The sequence below is a fragment of the Lissotriton helveticus genome, chromosome 2_1 (assembly GCF_964261635.1).
Source record: "Lissotriton helveticus chromosome 2_1, aLisHel1.1, whole genome shotgun sequence".
Lineage (NCBI taxonomy): Eukaryota > Metazoa > Chordata > Amphibia > Caudata > Salamandridae > Lissotriton > Lissotriton helveticus.
Genome location: NC_136059.1, coordinates 158,082,585 through 158,100,379, shown reverse-complemented (window position 1 = coordinate 158,100,379; position 17,795 = coordinate 158,082,585). Strand labels below are relative to the sequence as shown.

The following is a 17,795-nucleotide window of genomic DNA, read 5'->3' as shown; positions in this document are numbered from 1 at the left end:
CACCCCCGCAGCATCCACTTCAAAGCCTTGCAAGTCCGACCTTTCAGGCCCATCAGACTCCAGTGGGTGGACGAATACGCCATCATCACCACCACTGGCGCCACATCACTTCGCACAAGTGGGTGCTGCAAATTGTCTGAAGAGGCTACTCCTTCCCCTTCGAGGCAACCCCTCCAGCCATGCCACCTCAGTACCACCGCATGTCGGGGGATCCCTTGGCGCTTCTCCAGCAGGAAGTTGCCACCCTCTTGGCCAAGGGGGCCATTGAGCGCGTTCCGACGCCAGAAGTAGGTCGTCGTTGTTACTCCCACTACTTTCTGGTTCCAAAGAAGGACAAGGGCCTGCGTCCTATTTTAGACCTTCGGAACGTCAACCGCTTCCTCCGGAAGGAGAAGTTCAATATGCTCACGGTGGCTCAGGTCTTGTATGTCCTCGACACTCAAGACTGAACGGTGGCGTTGGACTTGCAGGATGCTTATTTTCATATCCCCGTCCTGCCTGCCCACAGACGTTACCTGCAATTCATGGTAAGCCACGAGCATTTTCAGTGCATTGTGCTCCCCTTTGGCCTTACCAGCGCCCCTCGGGTGTTCACAAAAGTGATGGCGGTGTTCGCAGCTCATCTGCGCAGAACAGGGGTTTGTCTTCCCCTATCTCGATGACTGGTTGTAGAAGGTGGGATTGCCCCAGACAGTTGTCTCCCACCTCCAGACTACGGCCGACCTCCTGCATTTGCTGGGGTTCTCCATCAACGTGCCGAAGTCACATCTGATTCCCTCGCAGAAGCTACTTTTCATCGGAGCGGTTCTGGACTCGGCGCGGTTTCGGGTTTATCCTCCCGAACCTCAAGTCTGGGACATTCAGGTTATAATTCTGATCTTTTAGCCTCTGTCCCGGGTTTCGGTCAGGATGACCCTTCGGCTGCTGGGCTTGATGGCCTCCTGCATCCTGCTGGTGGATCATGCCAGATGGCATATGCGGGCTCTGCAGTGGGACCTGAAGTTCCAGTGGGGACAGCATCAGGGCAACCGGTCCAATTACGTCCAGATCTCGGAGGGCACTGCACGGCAATTGCAGTGGTGGCTCACGAATCGCAATTGGGTCAATGTCAGATACCTCTCCTGTCCCCAACCGGAGCATACAGTTGTGACAGACGCGTCCCTTCTGGGATGGGGCGGCCATTTGGGGGAGGCGGAGATCAGAGGCCTCTGGTCTCCGGCGGAGTCCGAGCTCCACATCAACCTGTTGGAGCTTCGGGCGATCCGACTAGCACTGAAGGCATTCCTTCCCTCTGCCCGGGGAAATGTAGTGCAGGTGTTCACAGATAACACCACCACCACGTGGTACTGCAACAAACAGGGCAGGGTGGGGTCGTGGACCGTATGCCAAGAGGCTCTGCGTCTCTGGGCTTGGCTGGAACATCAGGGCATGTTCCTGGTGGTTGAACACCTGTCAGGTTCTCTGAACGCCAGGGCGGATAAACTCAGCCGTCTGTGCATGATGGATCACGAATGGCGTCTGAACTTGGACGTGGCGCAAGGTCTCTTTCAGCAGTGGGGAGAGCCTTGGTTAGATCTGTTCGCCACCGAAGAGAACGTGCAATGTCATCAGTTTTGCGCGTTGGAATTTCCAAAGCAGCTCTCGCTCGGCGACGCTTTTCATCGCTAGTGGAGTTGCGGTCTGTTGTATGCCTTTCCGCCTATACCACTTCTGCCCAGAGGGCTGAAGAAGATCCGGCGCGACTGGGCCCGAGTTATTCTTGTGGCTCCGGACTGGGCTCGAAGAGTATGGTATCCCGAGCTTCTCAGTATGAGTATCGATCCTCCGATCCGTCTGCCTCTTCAGGAGGATCTTCTGTCGCCGCACCAGGGGAAGGTCCTCCACCCGAATCTGCACAAGTCCTTACGTGCAGTTGACGTCTTTCTATCTGCCTCCTGAAGTCTGTAATGTTATCTTGGCAGCCAGGCGTCACTCCACAAAAATGGTTTACGCCTGTAGGTGGAATAAGTTTGTGGCATGGTGCACTGCAAAGGCTGTGGATCCCCTTTCTGCCCCTCCTTCAGAGGTCCTTCTTTTTCTTCTTTCTTTGGTCCTTCTTTTTCTTCTTTTTTTGGCCCAACAGGACTCTGCTTTGGGCACTATCAAGAGCTATCTCTCGGCCATTTCCGCCTTCCTGAGGCTCCCAGATTAGCCTTCCCTTTTCAAGTCCCCGGTGGTAAATAGATTCTTAAAAGGCATCACGCACATGTTTCCTCCTGTTCCGTTCATGATGCCTCAGTGGGACTTGAATCTAGTTCTTACCTTTCTGATGTGCGCTCCCTTTGAGTCACTTCATAATTGCCCCCTTCGTCTTCTAACTCTAAAGACTGCTTTCCTGGTTGCCATCACCTCTGCCAGAAGAGTGAGTGAGCTCCAGGCTCTTTCCTCAAAACCTCCTTTTCTTTCTGTCCATCCGGACAAAGTTGTTCTGAGAACTCGTCTTCCTTTTTGCCAAAGGTTGTCACTGCCTTTCCCATGGGGTAGACCATCACTTTGCCCACTTTCATTCCGCCTCTGCATCCTTCTAAAGAGGAAGAGAGGCTCCATCGTCTGGATCCAAAACGTGCGCTCTCTTCTATCTGAGCCGCACACAACAGTTCTGGGTGGATGACCAACTCTTTGTTGGCTACGTGGGTGCCAAGAAAGGCCGGGCTGTGCATAAACGCCCCATTTCTCGGTGGGTCTTTCTGTGCATAAAGGATTGTTATTCCTTGGCTTAAAAAGAGCCTCCAGTGGGGCTGCGCGCCCTTTCTACCAGGACGACGGCAGCCACTACTGCTCTGGGACGCAGCGTTCCCTTGCAGGACATTTGTCAGGCAGCTACATGGGCCTCGCTGCACACGTTTACCAAGCACTACTGCCTGGACAACCAAGTCCGGAGAGACGGCTTCTTTGGCCGTTCTGATCTCCAGGACCTTCTGGTCTGATCTTGGTTTGCAGACTCACCACCTTGGTTGGTATTGATTGGGTATCTATTCTAAGGCAAGGAATCTATCACTACATGTTTCTTTCAGATGCACAAGTTACTTACTTTCGGTAACGATATATCTGTAAGAAACAATAGTAGTGATAGATTCCTTACTGCCCCACCCATCCTCCCCATTCTGCGAACTGATTTCTAGGGTTAAGGCCATTGCAGAGCCTGCGTGCATTCTGGTACTGTCATGCTGACTTGGCAAGTGCACCCACTTGCCAGTCCCTAAACCTTCCCTTTTCTTCATATCAGTCACCCCTATGGTAGGCCAAAGGGCAGGGTGCATTGTAAGTATAAGGTAGGACAAGCCCTGGTGTGTGTGTGGCATGTCCTAATAATGAATTACAGCCATTTTCATTTTTTTCACTATTTCAAGGCTACCTTTTCTCCATAGGCCAGAATGGGCTGTTAGAATTATTACATCTTATAATCCTAACTGAATCAGAGAACATGGTAGAAATTCGAGTTTAGTATGCCTGACCTCAGAATGATACAATGCATCTTTTAGAGGAGTTGGTTTTAACATTCTGTGTTTGCAAATACCACTTTTAGAAAGTAGGTATTTGCTTGCCTAATCTTTCAAGCCTGCATCTGCTAGGTTGTGTATTCCTTTGTCTGGTTTTGTGAGTGACAGGGCTGGGGGATTCCAAGAGACAGGATGAGTCAGCCCAGTGGTGAATAGTGAGATCTGCATCTAGATGGGAGGGGAGAGTTGCACCTGAACCTTGACTGGGCTGTGCCTGCCTTCCACAATGCTGGCTCCACCTCCTGGGAGCGGCTGATGTCTCTGCCCTGCACACTAAAAGAAGAGGAGTCCTGTAAACAAAGTACTCCAGGACTGTACTTGCCTTCCACAATGCCGGCTCCACTTCGTGTGGGGCGTCTGATGTGCCTGCCCTGCACTGTGAAAGGAAAGGAGAAGTCTGATAAACAGAGTGCTTCAGAACTGGTTTGGACTGGGCAAAGGCCCCCTCCCCTCAGAGAACAAAGGATTTTGGGGTATAAATATTGGGACCCTGATCCCATGAAATTAGATCACTTTGGACTACAAGAAGAAACCTTTACTGAGGAGAGGAACCTGAAGAAACTGAGGAGAGAATATTCCCAAGCTGAAGTGCTGCTTGGGGGATTGGCCTGCAGTGGTTGCCTTACTGCTAAAGGAAGGAGAAAGGAACTTTGTGTACTTTGCTTTCAACTTGAGAAGGATCTCCAAGGGCTTGGAAAAGAGCTTGCCTCCTGCTGAAGTCTCAGGGACAACAGACTTCACCCCCCAGCTTCCCAGAGTTCTTTGGAAGTGCCTGCTGCTGTTTTGGGCCTTCTGAGGAACTGCGTTTTGCAAGGAGCTGGAAGCGTGATGCATCGAGGAAGAAGCGGGTCGCTGGCACTGTGCCTGCCGTCGCAACACCGAAGGAGGGTGTCGCCGCTGTAGCTGTCGCATTGCACCGCATCGAGAGAAGAGTCTCGCAACGGGGTTGGAGCGTTTTGCCGTCGCAGTGCCTGCCGTCGCAACTCCGAAGGAGGGTGTCACCGCTGGAACTGTCGACCTGCAACGCATCGAAGAAAAGCACTTCGCATCTCCGAGAAGCGCGCCGCAGTCGGAGCTGCTGTCGTCGCATCATGGATGTCGCCGCAGTAGTTGTCGCATCGCGCAGAAGCTTCAGGCATCGTGGGAGAAGAGTGTCGCAGTTGGAGTTGTTGCCGTCGCATCGCTGAATCAGGGTGTCGTCACTGCAGTCCGCGCATCGAACTTCTCGCATCCCCGAAGCGTGCTGCATCTCGAAGATCTTCACGTCTTTATTTCTTTGTACTTGAACTTTGCCGCATTTCCCTCGCTGTGACATAGATTGTCGTGGAAGCGCAACGCAACCTAAGGTACATTGACACAGTGTCGCATCTCAAGAACTGAACTTAACTAAGCTAAACCTACCATCTTGAAGTAACAGTATTGTGTATTTTTGTTGTTTATGGTCTTGTGGTAACTCTATATAAAGTATTCTTATTTTTGTTATAAAAACCCTGTGTGGTGTCCATCTGTAGGGTTGTCACTGGGTTACTGTATGTGGTCACAAATGCTTTACACACTGCCTCTGAGATAAGCCTGTCTGCTTGTGCCAAGCTACCAAGGGGGTGAGCAGGGGTTATTTCAGGAGTGTAATCCCCTTATCGTGACTAGAGGCAAGGGTCCCTATTTGTCACAAGTACCTACCTGTGCCAACTAGAGACCCCCAAATCTAACAGCAACAGTTAATCTGATCTTTACTGACACGCTCGCTGGATGTTTAGGTCTGACTATAGAAGATTGGTTCTGGTCCAGTGAGATTGGAGTCTTGAAATTTTGTGGCTCTTTTGCTGGCTGGGAGTGCGGTGTGCTGGGTCTGATGACTCCCTCCATGCTTGGGCAGGAGGAGAATCGGCACTTCATGGCCAAGAGGCCCTGTTATTGTGTGGCCAGGGGCGAGATTTCTTGTGGGTTGTTGATAAGAAAGGCCTCCTTTTTGGTGCTGGAGTTAGTCCCTGACAGATCTATTCTGTCTAAAGACACTGGGCAACTTTGAGGTTTAGGAAGTAGACAATTGGTAATCAAGCTGGCTACTGGTGGCGTTGGGTTGGTTTTTGTTTGTAGGTATCCTTGGGTCAGGCTGGTGCCCCATATGGTCATAGCAGTGGTGGGTGGATCTTGACTTAGTGGGCCTACATACTCTTTTCTATCTGATGCAGACTTTGAACTGGTAACAGGTTTCCTTTTGGACATCTGTACTTTTTAGGTCTCGGCCTATTTCCATTCCGCAGGAATGGAATAGGACGAGTCTATAGCAGGGAAACCAAGAGTTTCACCATGAGCCCAAAAAAGAGTTTTTTCACGAGTGCATGTGCTCTCGTGCACGAGCTTGCCCGAGCCTTCTGCCTGCCTCCTGCCTTGAAGGCAATCTGCTTCTCCGCCCCCTGCTGTTCCCTCCCACTCGCTCGCACATCAAAGGCTGCTCACTGAAACACCATATGCCTGCTCCCCACCCCCGCCCCCCACCAGACTTCATTGGAATGTGCTACGTGCATTCTCCCCTCCCTTTCAGCCCTTTTAGCCTCTTTAGCACCTCCCCTCTCTCTCCCCGCACACAGCCTTACTTGGATTTCTCCTCCCCCTCCCCAAAGAGATTCTAATCTGTGCTTTTCCGCCAAAACCATTACAACTTCAACGGCTGTGTCTCCATAAGAAAATGAATAGTTCTACAGCCGTAATTGGGCTTGATTCTCTGGTGAAATCCCTCAATAAATAGATGCAGTTGTGCTACATTCACGTGAAGTAGCAAGATGTTATACCTACTTGCAAGTAAATAAATGTTTCTTTTGAAGACTGTTTTTTCTCACATATGCCTTTGTTGGCAGTCTTATGGAATTGTCCTTGTGTTGGTGCTCGTTTAACTCGTTGCTTGTTATTAGTGTGTTAATGTTCACTCCCGTAAAAATAAGCACCCTGGATCATTGTGTTTCCCCTCAAAAGAGGCACCTCCGTGAGGCATTTCAGGTGGTCTGATGTTTTTCCGACAGCCCGTATCACCCATCTGCTGAGCTCGAGTCCCACCCAGCCCACGTCCTGCTTCCGTAGAGGCTAAAATGACCGCACTCATTGGTGACGCCAAATTCACTTTTCTGGGCTTTCATTGGGGGAGTCCGGCACCACAGCCTGCCTCTCCCCTGAACGCTAGGAGCAGGGAAGACTGATGCTAGTGTGAGAGATTCGGAACTTTCCCTCATACTTCAGTTTCCTTTGGCCGCTCCCCCACTAAACTCCACATTGTTTTGGCAAAACCAAACCGATCAATGCAGTTTACTTTAATAACTTATTTTCATTCCCTTTGATGCATTTTGCTGACAATACTTTTGACTTCTAATTTCCCAGATAGGGACACCACCACATCACTCAGGGACACCACTACATCACTCAGGGACACCACTACATCTCTCAGGGACACCACTACATCACTCAGGGACACCACCACATCATCACTCAGGGACACCACCACACTACTCAGGGACACCACCACACTACTCAGGGACACCACCACACCACTCTGGGACACCACCACATCACTCTGGGACACCACCACATCACTCTGGGACTCCACCACATCACTCTGGGACTCCACCACACCACTCTGGGACTCCACCACACCACTCAGGGACACCACCACAGCACTGAGGGACACCACCACAGCCCTCAGGGACAACACCACAGCCCTTAGGGACACCAACACAGCACTCAGGAACACCACCAAATCACTGATGTACACCACAAAATCAATCAGGGACACCACCACACCACTCAGGGACACCACCACACCACTCAGGGACACCACCACACCACTCAGGGACACCACCACACCACTCAGGGACACCACCACATCACTCACGGACATCACTCTGGGACACCACCACATCACTCTGGGACACCACCACATCACTCTGGGACACCACCACAGCCCTCAGGGACACCAACACGGCACTCAGGGACAACACCACAGCCCTTAGGGACACCAACACAGCACTCAGGGACACCACCACATCACTGATGTACACCACAAAATCAATCAGGGACACCACCACAGCACTCAGGGACACCACCACACCACTCAGGGACGCCACCACACCACTCAGGGACGCCACCACACCACTCAGGGATGCCACCACACCACTCAGGGACGCCACCACAGCACTGAGGGACACCACCACAGCACTGAGGGATACCACTACAGCACTGAGGGACACCACCACAGCACTGAGGGACACCACCACAACACTGAGGGACACCACCACAGCCCTCAGGGACACCACCACAGCCCTCGGGGACACCAACACGGCACTCAGGGACAACACCACAGCCCTTAGGGACACCAACACAGTACTCAGGGACACCACCACATCACTGATGTACACCACAAAATCAATCAGGGACACCACCACACCACTCTGGGACACCACCACATCACTCTGGGACACCACCACATCACTCTGGGACACCACCACATCACTCTGGGACTCCACCACATCACTCTAATACACCACCACATCACTCAGCACCATAACAGCATCACTCATCACCACAACAGCACTGTCCTTGCTGGCTAACAACAAGCATTCCCATAGCCAATAGGACTCACATTAGGAAAGTGTAAGCTATTGGCTTTGTAAATAACAATGCTATTAATTTATATATTTTCAATGCCAACACATATTAAGAAAATAATTGTCATTTACAATACCAATACCTCACACTTTCCTAATGCGAGACCTATTGGCAACGCCAGTGCTTGTTGGAAGTGGGTTCCTTTTGTGATAATGCAACGGTTTCTGTCCAATGAAGTGGTAATCTGTAGCCAGTATCCTCCAGACACAGATCCATATGCTCAGGTGGTGACGTATGGTGTAGTAGGGGATGAGGGCTTGTTGCGGATAGGTTGTTCTTTGCGTCTACCCTTCCGGGGGCTTGTCTAAGCTGACCCGCTAGCTTTAGGATGACTGGCACTTGTGAGCTTGGTCTGCAGCCACCAAGTGGGTGCTGGGATTGGGCTGGAGTGAAGGAATGATGGCTGAGTGGAAGTGTTGGAAGGGGGGGCTGTGTAGGTATTAGCCTGGCATGGCCTCCCGCAGCAATAGGGCTCTCATCCCCGAGGCCCCATCGCACCCAAACACTCTTTCCCTCCTCAGTGCCCCCCACACCCTTTCAGCTTTTGATCAGTGCTGCAGTGCCTTACTGTGATTGCCCCTTACACCAGGCTCCTCTTTCCTATGGGTGGAGGCTGAGGGACTCCATGCTGCCATGGCAAGGAGTAGGGCCCCTCAAGCCGCACTCAGGTTTAACTGAGCCACCTCTGCGGTTGCCCGGGACTCGCTCTCAGCTATGCCCGCCTAAGGCGCAGACTCTCATCGTGGGTCCTCGGTGAGCCATTTTGGTGGAGCGGTTTCTGGGCTTTGGGGTACCCCTCGGATCAGCACTGGTGTGCAGCGTATGTCGTCAGAGGTCCCAGGGTTCAAGGAGGAGACCCGCTCAGTACAGTGCGCTGTGACAGATTTACTGAATGTAGCATAAAGTGAGTCCACTAGTTCGGATGAGACCGAGTTTAGTGAAGAAGTTTCAAAGAGAAGAAACAAATTAGCGAGCGGATGTTGTGTGAACAAAAAGGGCACCTCTTCATGAGCGGGTGTCTCTTCCAATGAGTGTAGCAGATGTTCGAGATGAAACCTAGACTTTGAGCACAGAATGACACACGGTAAGGAATGCTTAGTAATGAGATGGACCGCTGACTTTTCTGACTTAGCTCTTTATTGCTTTTTATTCATTCTTCAGTGGCAGGACGACAGGCAGCTACTCGATCCATAGAGTGAGGGAAAGAAAACATACTTAGGAAACTTAGTAGCATTTATTCTTCATCAGTTAAAGCCAAATGCATCGATTGAAGAAGAACGTAAAAAAGGATTGAGATAAAAAGTAAAGGATCCAGAACAGAACCGGAATGAAGATACATTAGTGTAGGATGGACCCTAGCATGGCCCTTGGAGCATGTCTTCTGATCCAGTATTCATGCACACTGTCCAGAGCTGCAGCACCGCTGTAGAATGGGTATCCTCACTGTTTGTTGCTGTGACTGAAGGTCATCTGTATTATTTACCTAACACGCCTACTTCATGATGGAAACTAGAAGGCCATCATGCACGATTTTCCACAAGTCTGTTCACTCAATTTGGGGACATGCTCAAGGCAATCATGATATATTTATTTAGAGTTTGCGATTTTGCAGCAAGTGAGATGGCTTCTATGGAGATAGGAATTTCCAGTTCGAACTTTGTGGAAATGGGCATTGACTTGCTAAGTCGGTCATAAATCCTTGGCAGGAGGATGCCCACTGTGGTCTTTATACACCCACTGTGCAACCACAATTTTGCCAGACAGAAGCATCTGAGCGTCAGGTTTTGGATGCAGTTGTCCCTCGCAATTTGGTTTGGTTATGTTTTTAGAATATTGGGTGTAAGCTGAATCTTATTTACGAGTGTCGTACCACACACAGTAAGACTGTTGCTGGCAACATCTGTCTTTCTACACACCCATGAGGTTCGATTATGTTACTAACAATGGATTGATGATGGAGATTGTAAAGTATTTTTTGTGTGGAAAGTCGGATGCTTGACCCTGGGCATTGTTCTAGTGAGAGGCTGTCCCAGGATCGGACACACCCGCTTTTTTGTAACACTTACCTATTTTTAGAGGATTACATTCTGCACTGCAGTGTTCTAGCTGTTCAGTAGAGCATGCTTTGAGTTTTTGTTATGTTGTCATGCTCCTTAAAATGGTGGTTCTTGTAGACCATGCAAAAGACATGAACTGTAGAGAGCAAGAAAGTAAACCTGTTGTGAGAAAAAAAAGCTTGCATCTTGGTCAATGCTCGTTCATTCGGGAAGGTTAAGCAAGAAAATGAGACAGTTACTCAAGTCAGGGTGCAGACGAACGGAAACATGACCTCTTTAGCTTGTTATTCCAAACAAACAATGTGCTGAGTAATCCTACAAAAATAATAAGCTGGAGTAATAGACAAGATGCACCTGTGAATGGAGTGTTGCTGATTGGGACCATGGGTGGTGTGAGTGAAGATTCATGCTTGGATGTCAGCATGCAGAGAGGATGTTAGGACTTTCTTTGACTGGTCTAGGGAGGTAGACAGGACCACGCCGCAACCATTCAATGTGAAGGGAGATACCTTAGACCGGTATCAGTAGGTCTGCGACCGAAGCCACAGAACCGGAGTCCTGCCTTTCGATTAAGTAGCTTGATTACATTATCCGATCTTGGGTACTTTGCTTACTTTTTCTGTGCTTCATAATTTGCCGGCATGGAAAAGAGATTGAAAACCAGTATAACACCTATTTTTAAATGTGAGGCATTATTGTTCAACAAAGGCTTGGAGATGCTTGAATAAGTTGATAAACTAGGTATGTTTAGCTTTATTTAGCATTGTTGACCATCTTACCTTTGATGCAAGCCCAGAACATGCAAGCTTGGAACATTACATTGGTTTAGGAACTAGTTTGCCGTGTTGTTTTTAAAAAGTTGTCCTATGTGTGATTAGCCAAGCTTGACCTCAAACATCTAAGAGCTTGTTATTAAAATAATATGATGAAGAGAGAGTGTCAGAGGTTGAAATTAATTTAGAATGGACTATCCTTTGTCCAGTAGCATTGTGAGATGTTTCTTCAAAAATCCAGAACCCCCCACTTTTGCCCTGAAGGAGAGAACAAGGAAGACTGTCCCCTGATGGCAGACCTTGCATATTCATTCTATTGCTTGCTGCCTAGTACATGTTCTGGACAGTCATTGTGCAGTCCCCCGGTCAAACCTCCAGGGGTTACAGGTTTTAATTGCACTAACAACATATTAGGAGTTGTGCATAGTATCATGTGTTGACTTTGCAAGTTCAAAGCACTGATCACTGCAGAAACAGCTTGATTGTAGGATGGGAAAGATGCTGTCCTGTCGAACATGGTCAATAACCACATGTGTTGTTCGTCAGCACCACCGTTTGTGACCTGAAGGCTACGCGGAATGTGTGCGTCAGCTCAAGCCACGAGGTAAAACATATAATGTTTAATTTTTGGGTACGTTTTACTCCCACATAGTCCCTGTGCACAGATGGCTGCCTTTCTAGAGTGCCTGTCATGGCAGCTTGGAGGCATAAGCTGTTGTACATTTAGATTAAAGCACTTTGGATTTAAGATGCTTACCAGGTCACAGCCGCTGCAGAGGTATAGACAGACAATCAGATGCCCAGAGGAAAATAACCAAGGTAAGGTTAGTTGGAGGCACAGAAATATAACATGCATTTTTCTACTGTAATACTTAATTATACATTCTAAAGTCGAGGTCCCCTATTCCCATATCTTCAACTGGCCTTTGCCTATCAGCAACTGACCCAGTTTCTCAAAATAGGTTTCTAGGACATCTACGTCCTCTATCAGCAATAAGAGACATTTCAACCACAATGCACACATGATGGCTAAGGTGTCACTTTAATACATCCTGATTGTGCTCAAACGACTCCTCTAGAGTACTTGTAATTTGCAATGCCAGATATCTCAAAGGTTGTGTGAATACTTCCAATGCTGCTCCCATCCCTTGGTTACGAAGGAACCCGACAATATCAGGACTTATTTATTATAGTTTATCTTGAAGCATGCTCACAGCCCAAAGCAGTTTCCTACCTCCAGCATTCAGGGATCATTTATTTGTTGCATATAAGACAATAGGAACCAGCTATTGCTAAGTCATCTGCATTTTCCACGTCTCTTTGATAGCACATTCCAAAAGCACTTTCTATGTTTCTCACACTAGTGATACTATTACAGCCACAGACGGTATTGATCATGTTATTACTCTCACCCGATTCCCCTCCACAGCCCCCACCTTTGAGACAGAACCTTGAGGTGTTTGACCCTTGCTATTGGAAAGTTGTAGAGGAGTTCAGTGCATTGCTTTGATGATGGTCCTATCAACATCTTACTCAGTATTCGAAACAGATACCAGATTCAGTGAAGGAAGCATTGTTTTGGAGTGAGGCCTTGGTACTCCAAACTGGTAATGTCAGCTTGTAGGAGAGTAGGGTCTGCAATCCTATGATCACCCAGATTTTTGCTTTTTGCTGCACTGGTTTACGACTTTCCCTGGCTGTGGGCCTGCTAATCAGACCCACAGCCTAGCTGTTCTCTCTATCCAAATTGTACTCAGGTACTGAATTGGCACTGGGCCCTCTCCAAGTCCCTGTACCCAGGGCTGAGGTGTACCCAGAAGTCTCCCAGGGGCTGAAGCATGTATTATGCCACCCCTGGGCTGACTAACTAAACTGACACAACTGGCTGCACGACAGCTGGGGCAAGGTGGTGTACTCACCCTTTGCTTTAGATATAGTATACCTATATCTAACCCTAAAATGGACACACAGATCTCCTATCAGTCACTCCTATGGCAGGCCTTAACAATCCTGAAGGCAGAGTGCTTGGAATCGTGTGAGATGGTGCTCTGGCATGAGCTGAGCCTGTCTGCGGCTTTCGGGATCCATCCCTTAGCCGTTTCCATGATATCGCATACCATATACTCTTAAGTGCATTATAATCCTCGCGGTTATATGCCAACTCTGGTATCGCTTTATCAAAACATGTCGAGTAAGGTGTCATACGAATTGGAATACTAACCCCTCGCCAATTCTGGCGACGGGGTTAGCATTCCACCCTTCTAGAGGGACACGACATGTATGTAACCCCTAACCCCGGTTAAAGTCAAACAGAGCCTCAGCTCCACAAAATGGATGCTGCCACCGAGACACAAGTCTGCCCTCCTGCTGCTGGGAGTCCTCCCAGAGCAGGAGATAAGGACAAAGGGTTTCCTGCCAGGGGCGGTGCCAGCACCGTCCCAGACAGGGTTTTGTGTATTGTAGGTAGGCAGGGCTTTAGAGGAAGGTGACTGCACGTGGCACCCCGGTGCTCACTGTGCATAGGCTGGCTGGAACCAGTTCCAGGGTCACTCCAGACCCTGTGCTGGGGAAAAGCCCGCCAAGGAAGTGGGTGTAACCACCCCCCTCCTAGTCCCACCCCTAGGGCAGGACTTAGTCGCGTGCCAGCCCCTTTTTACAGGATAAAGGTAGGAACTGGCCCCCTTCCAAATCAGATCATCTTTGAATCCTGAAACTACTTTCCACGAAAGGAACTCAAGACTTCTTCCTAAGATTTCTCCCTTGTGACTAAGGAGTAGTCACCCTGCATCCGCAGGCACCATCTTAAGAACACTGCGGTCTGCTGCAAGTCTCTCCTCCGGATCAAGACTGCCCAGCTCGACGAGAACCGGCTTCCCTGGCACCTCTGACCTCTACCTACATCATCAGTCACGCTGAGATTCGTGGGTGTGACGAGACCTCGAGGGACCGGCCATCTTCAAGACTGCACGACTTCTGCACAGCAAGCCCGCCGAGTAATTTCCTGGTGAGTGCTTTGGGGTCCGAGAAGCCCCGACCCTGAGCAGCTCCAGCACCGAAGTGCAGCCTCCCAGCATCTCCACGATCTGCGTGGGGCCCTTCTGCTTTTTGCTGCTCACCGCGTTGTTTGGCTACTAGCCCGCTGGCTTGTGGCCTTCTGAACGACGCCCGACGACATCACTGCTGCTAGTCTGGTTGCTCCAGACTGGCCCTTGCTTCCCTCCATCGGAGAAGTACCCTGGACCCTCCTGGTCCGGCTAAGACGCCATTTTAGGTCCACCGCGTGGGCCTTGCATTTGCCAAGACTTGTTGCCCAATCCTGGGTCCAGCGACGTCGACAGCAAGAACCTTCGTGGGACAGCTCGCACCTCCATCCTGGTCGCCGACAACGCCTCCTGGTCCGAGAGACTGCAGAGCCCAGCAGCGCCCACTCACCTGACTGCGGTGACTTTGCCCGGTGCCATCCTGGTGCCCACTTAATCACTGGCTAGTGATTCAAGAACTTGGTCCCCTCTGCTTTCAGGTTTTCTTCTTCCTTGATCCAGGCTTGGATCCATCGAACTTTTCGTCACTGGTCGCCTGCCAGCAACTTCCTTCTTCCAGGCTCCTGGTCCGGCAACGAGATTCCCGACGTCTTTTCAGACCTATGCAGCTGCAGCCCCTGGGCTAGGTAACTTCGGCACTTCGGTGTCCCAGCATAGCCTCACTAGCATAGCCTCACTATCCTAGGGTCAGGATCCACTGTCGTTTTCTTCCTACCAGGTCGGGTTCGCCCGTGAACACTAACTTTGCCTTTACTAGCTTCCATAGACTTTGTCCCGCATCCCGCGTGAGAGTGCACACTCTGCACCCGAGTCCCCTAGGCCTCCTAGAAGTAATCTAACGATTCTATAGTCAAGTCCTAGCGATTCCAAAGCCTATTAGTACTGTACTTACCTGCTAGTAATTTCGCATTCCACTTTTAGAGTATATGGTTTTTCGTGCCCCTCGGGCATTTGTGTATAACGTGCTAACTTAAGTATTTTCGTAAGAGTTTTGTTGTGTGCCTAGCACCCTGTCCTCATAAAGAGTACAGGGTTGTTGTGATTCTAATAAATACATTGTTTATTTTCATAACACTTGTGTGGTGTCCTTTCACTGGGTGTTCAAGGGGTAATGTGATGGTAAAACAGCTGGCTTAACACGCCCTCTAGAGTCTTAGCCTTAGACTGCTCGTATCCATGCTACTAGGATAGCTGGTCTATAAGGTTGACTTACAACCAATCATCAATAAGGGTTGTTTGGACTGATATATAGTGATCACTAGAATAGTGAACACTGCACATCAGGCCAACTTCTCACACAGCTCTTTACTTGGCTCTCAATGATGACATTCCCATGCCTGTTTATTGAAGTTTCCACCCAGTCGCAGTCTGAGTTAGCAAGGAGATTGGGAACTGCTGTAGGATATCTCCATGCCAATGTATTACTCAGCATGTCCATAGCTGCATTTGTTGTGAAATGTGTTGTGCTGGAGCCCCAGCTGCAATATTCGCTTTCCTCAGGACCACCTTAGGATTCCTGCATCGCATTAGTGACCTCATCCTGATAACCCCTAGAGCCACCGCGTGATTGTGATTCTGAAGGGTTCTATACCCAGCCCATGGGAAGGATCTGTCCTAACTGACAATGTGTGGAGGCCTGGGAATCTAGGCCAGTCGGGTGCCTTAAAGTAAGAGTCAAAAGTATACTCTAACGAGGGGATGCTTTTCTGTCTGGATTTTTCTTTTTTATATGATAATTAAAAGTGTGTTTCATCCTAGTTGTTAACTGACAGTTTTTTAATTCTAATTGTGTTTCTGCATATGGCATTTCAGCAGTTGAAAGCTAGCCAGAGGGAGCAGAGCGCGTTGCAGGGTCAAAGACAAAGTTACAGTCAACGAGTGATAGGAGAGGTAGATGGACAGGTAATGCATTAGGATGTAGTGCTCTTTAAAGAGGTGACTCCTCAACCTTTCCTAAGTGTGAACCTTTGTTTTAGTTTGGCCTATGTTTTCCAAATCCAAAGTGCTTTTGTCTAAATGTCTTATAGTAATAATAATGAGAGCGTCATTTAGCTTTGAAAAAGGGCTTCTTAAATTAATCTTGTATGAAAACATATTGTTTGTTTATGAATTCATTAAATATAGTACTGATGAACAAACCAGGACTGTAAGTGAGAAAAACGTCTTAGCGATAAATCCAGGCATACTTTTAGTTATTTATTGATTTTGTAGGTTACATCCATGTCACATATGAAGGCAATAGGAATGAAAATTACCATGTAAGCACATCTCTCTTTGACATGGTAATTTTCTTGCCCCGCTTCTCACCCTTCCTTTTACTCCACTCATTTGTGACACGGAAAGGCAGTTTGAAAAAGAGTGGAGTAAAAGGAAGTGTGAGAAGCGGGGCAAGCAAAGTATCGCAGAGAGAGGAGGAGACAGAATGTGAGGTAATTAGGAACCTCTCTCTCTACACTTTAGCCAGTCAGCACACCTTGAAAACCTGATATAGTTTTTTTTATAGACTTCCGGGCCGCTGATCTCGGCGGCGACATCTTGGCGGCTCCTTACAAATGCTTGACTGATTTTACATATTGCTAGAAATAGGATTTCTGGTTGGCTAGGGCTTGCGCCTAAGTCAGGCAGAAACCACCACTCTAGTCAGGGCAAGGGAGTTACACGCTGAAGATAACCCCTGCTCACCCGCTTGGTAGCTTGGCACGAGCAGTCAGGCTTATCCCAGAGGCAATGTGTAAAGTGTTTGCACAACACACACACAGCAGCAACACACTAGGCACACTACAAAAGAAACTCCACACAAGGTTATATAAGAAATAATCACACATATACACTGTGCCAACTGGCACCAGGTAATAATTTACAGGGGATTATATACATGACGGGCCAATCAGCACACTGTCAGAACCATCACAAAGCACAAGTAGTAAAAATAACACAACCAGTAACTACTGGTACAATAATGACCTCCGCATTATCACTAGCAACCTAAACGCATTATGTCTGCATCACATTAGGCATAAAACATATTATGCATAAACATAAGCATACACACATTATGCAATCTCTGTAGGCATAAACACAGTATGCAATAGGCATCACAGTAGGGCCTTGCACCCTACCAACACTGATCCCCGGTGAACTGTCCTTCTGTGGGGCTCAAATGCCCTTTGTCTCGAAAGTCAGGGCAATAAGCTGCCACTTGCAGCCGGTGCAGGCCCACCAGGCCTGCACCAGCAATGAGGGTACCGCACTGGGGCAGGGGGGTGCAGCTCACCCCTTGCTCATCAAGAAAAGAAAATGCCCCACGTTGCAGCTGCCTGCGCTCTTGCAGTGAGGCTGGAAAAGGCTAAATGATCACTGGCACCTGTGCCTCTTAGGTTCCACTCAGGGAACCGAAATTGCCCCAAAAATGAAATCAGCACTGGCACCACAGTGTCTTGGAGTGCCAACACTGCTCTGCTTAGCCCGCACTCACCGGGGCTTCTCCTGGTGCCTTTGCGGCACCCGCTAATACTTCTTGTTCCGGCCCCCACTCACCGGGGTCTCTCCAGACTCTTCCGGGCAGGGGAAAAGGCACCGACAATGTGCCTCGCAGGCTCCGTCCTCCGCCTCCTTCGCGGATGGCCCAAGGCGGTGTAGGCTCCTGCCGGGATGGGGACTGTGCGGTGTCTCTCGGCCACTGAGGCGGGGTAGGTTCCCGCCCTCCTGCCTTCCATCCGGTCGGGAACT

At 49.2% G+C, this 17,795-nt stretch overlaps 1 protein-coding gene across 7 annotated transcripts in view; it reads left to right on the top strand.

Annotated features, from left to right (window-relative positions):
- The window catches only part of UNC13B (unc-13 homolog B), a 3,555,093-nt gene that overhangs the window by 2,605,502 nt on the left and 931,796 nt on the right, over positions 1–17,795 (top strand). For 4 of the 7 annotated variants that reach the window (XM_078674664.1, XM_078674662.1, XM_078674661.1 and 1 more), the window contains one exon: positions 15,879–15,968. The exons of the other annotated variants lie outside the window; for them this stretch is intronic. In XM_078674664.1, the coding sequence (XP_078530790.1) occupies positions 15,879–15,968 (90 nt within the window). The remainder of the gene's footprint in view (positions 1–15,878; positions 15,969–17,795) is intronic. 7 annotated transcript variants of the gene reach the window in all.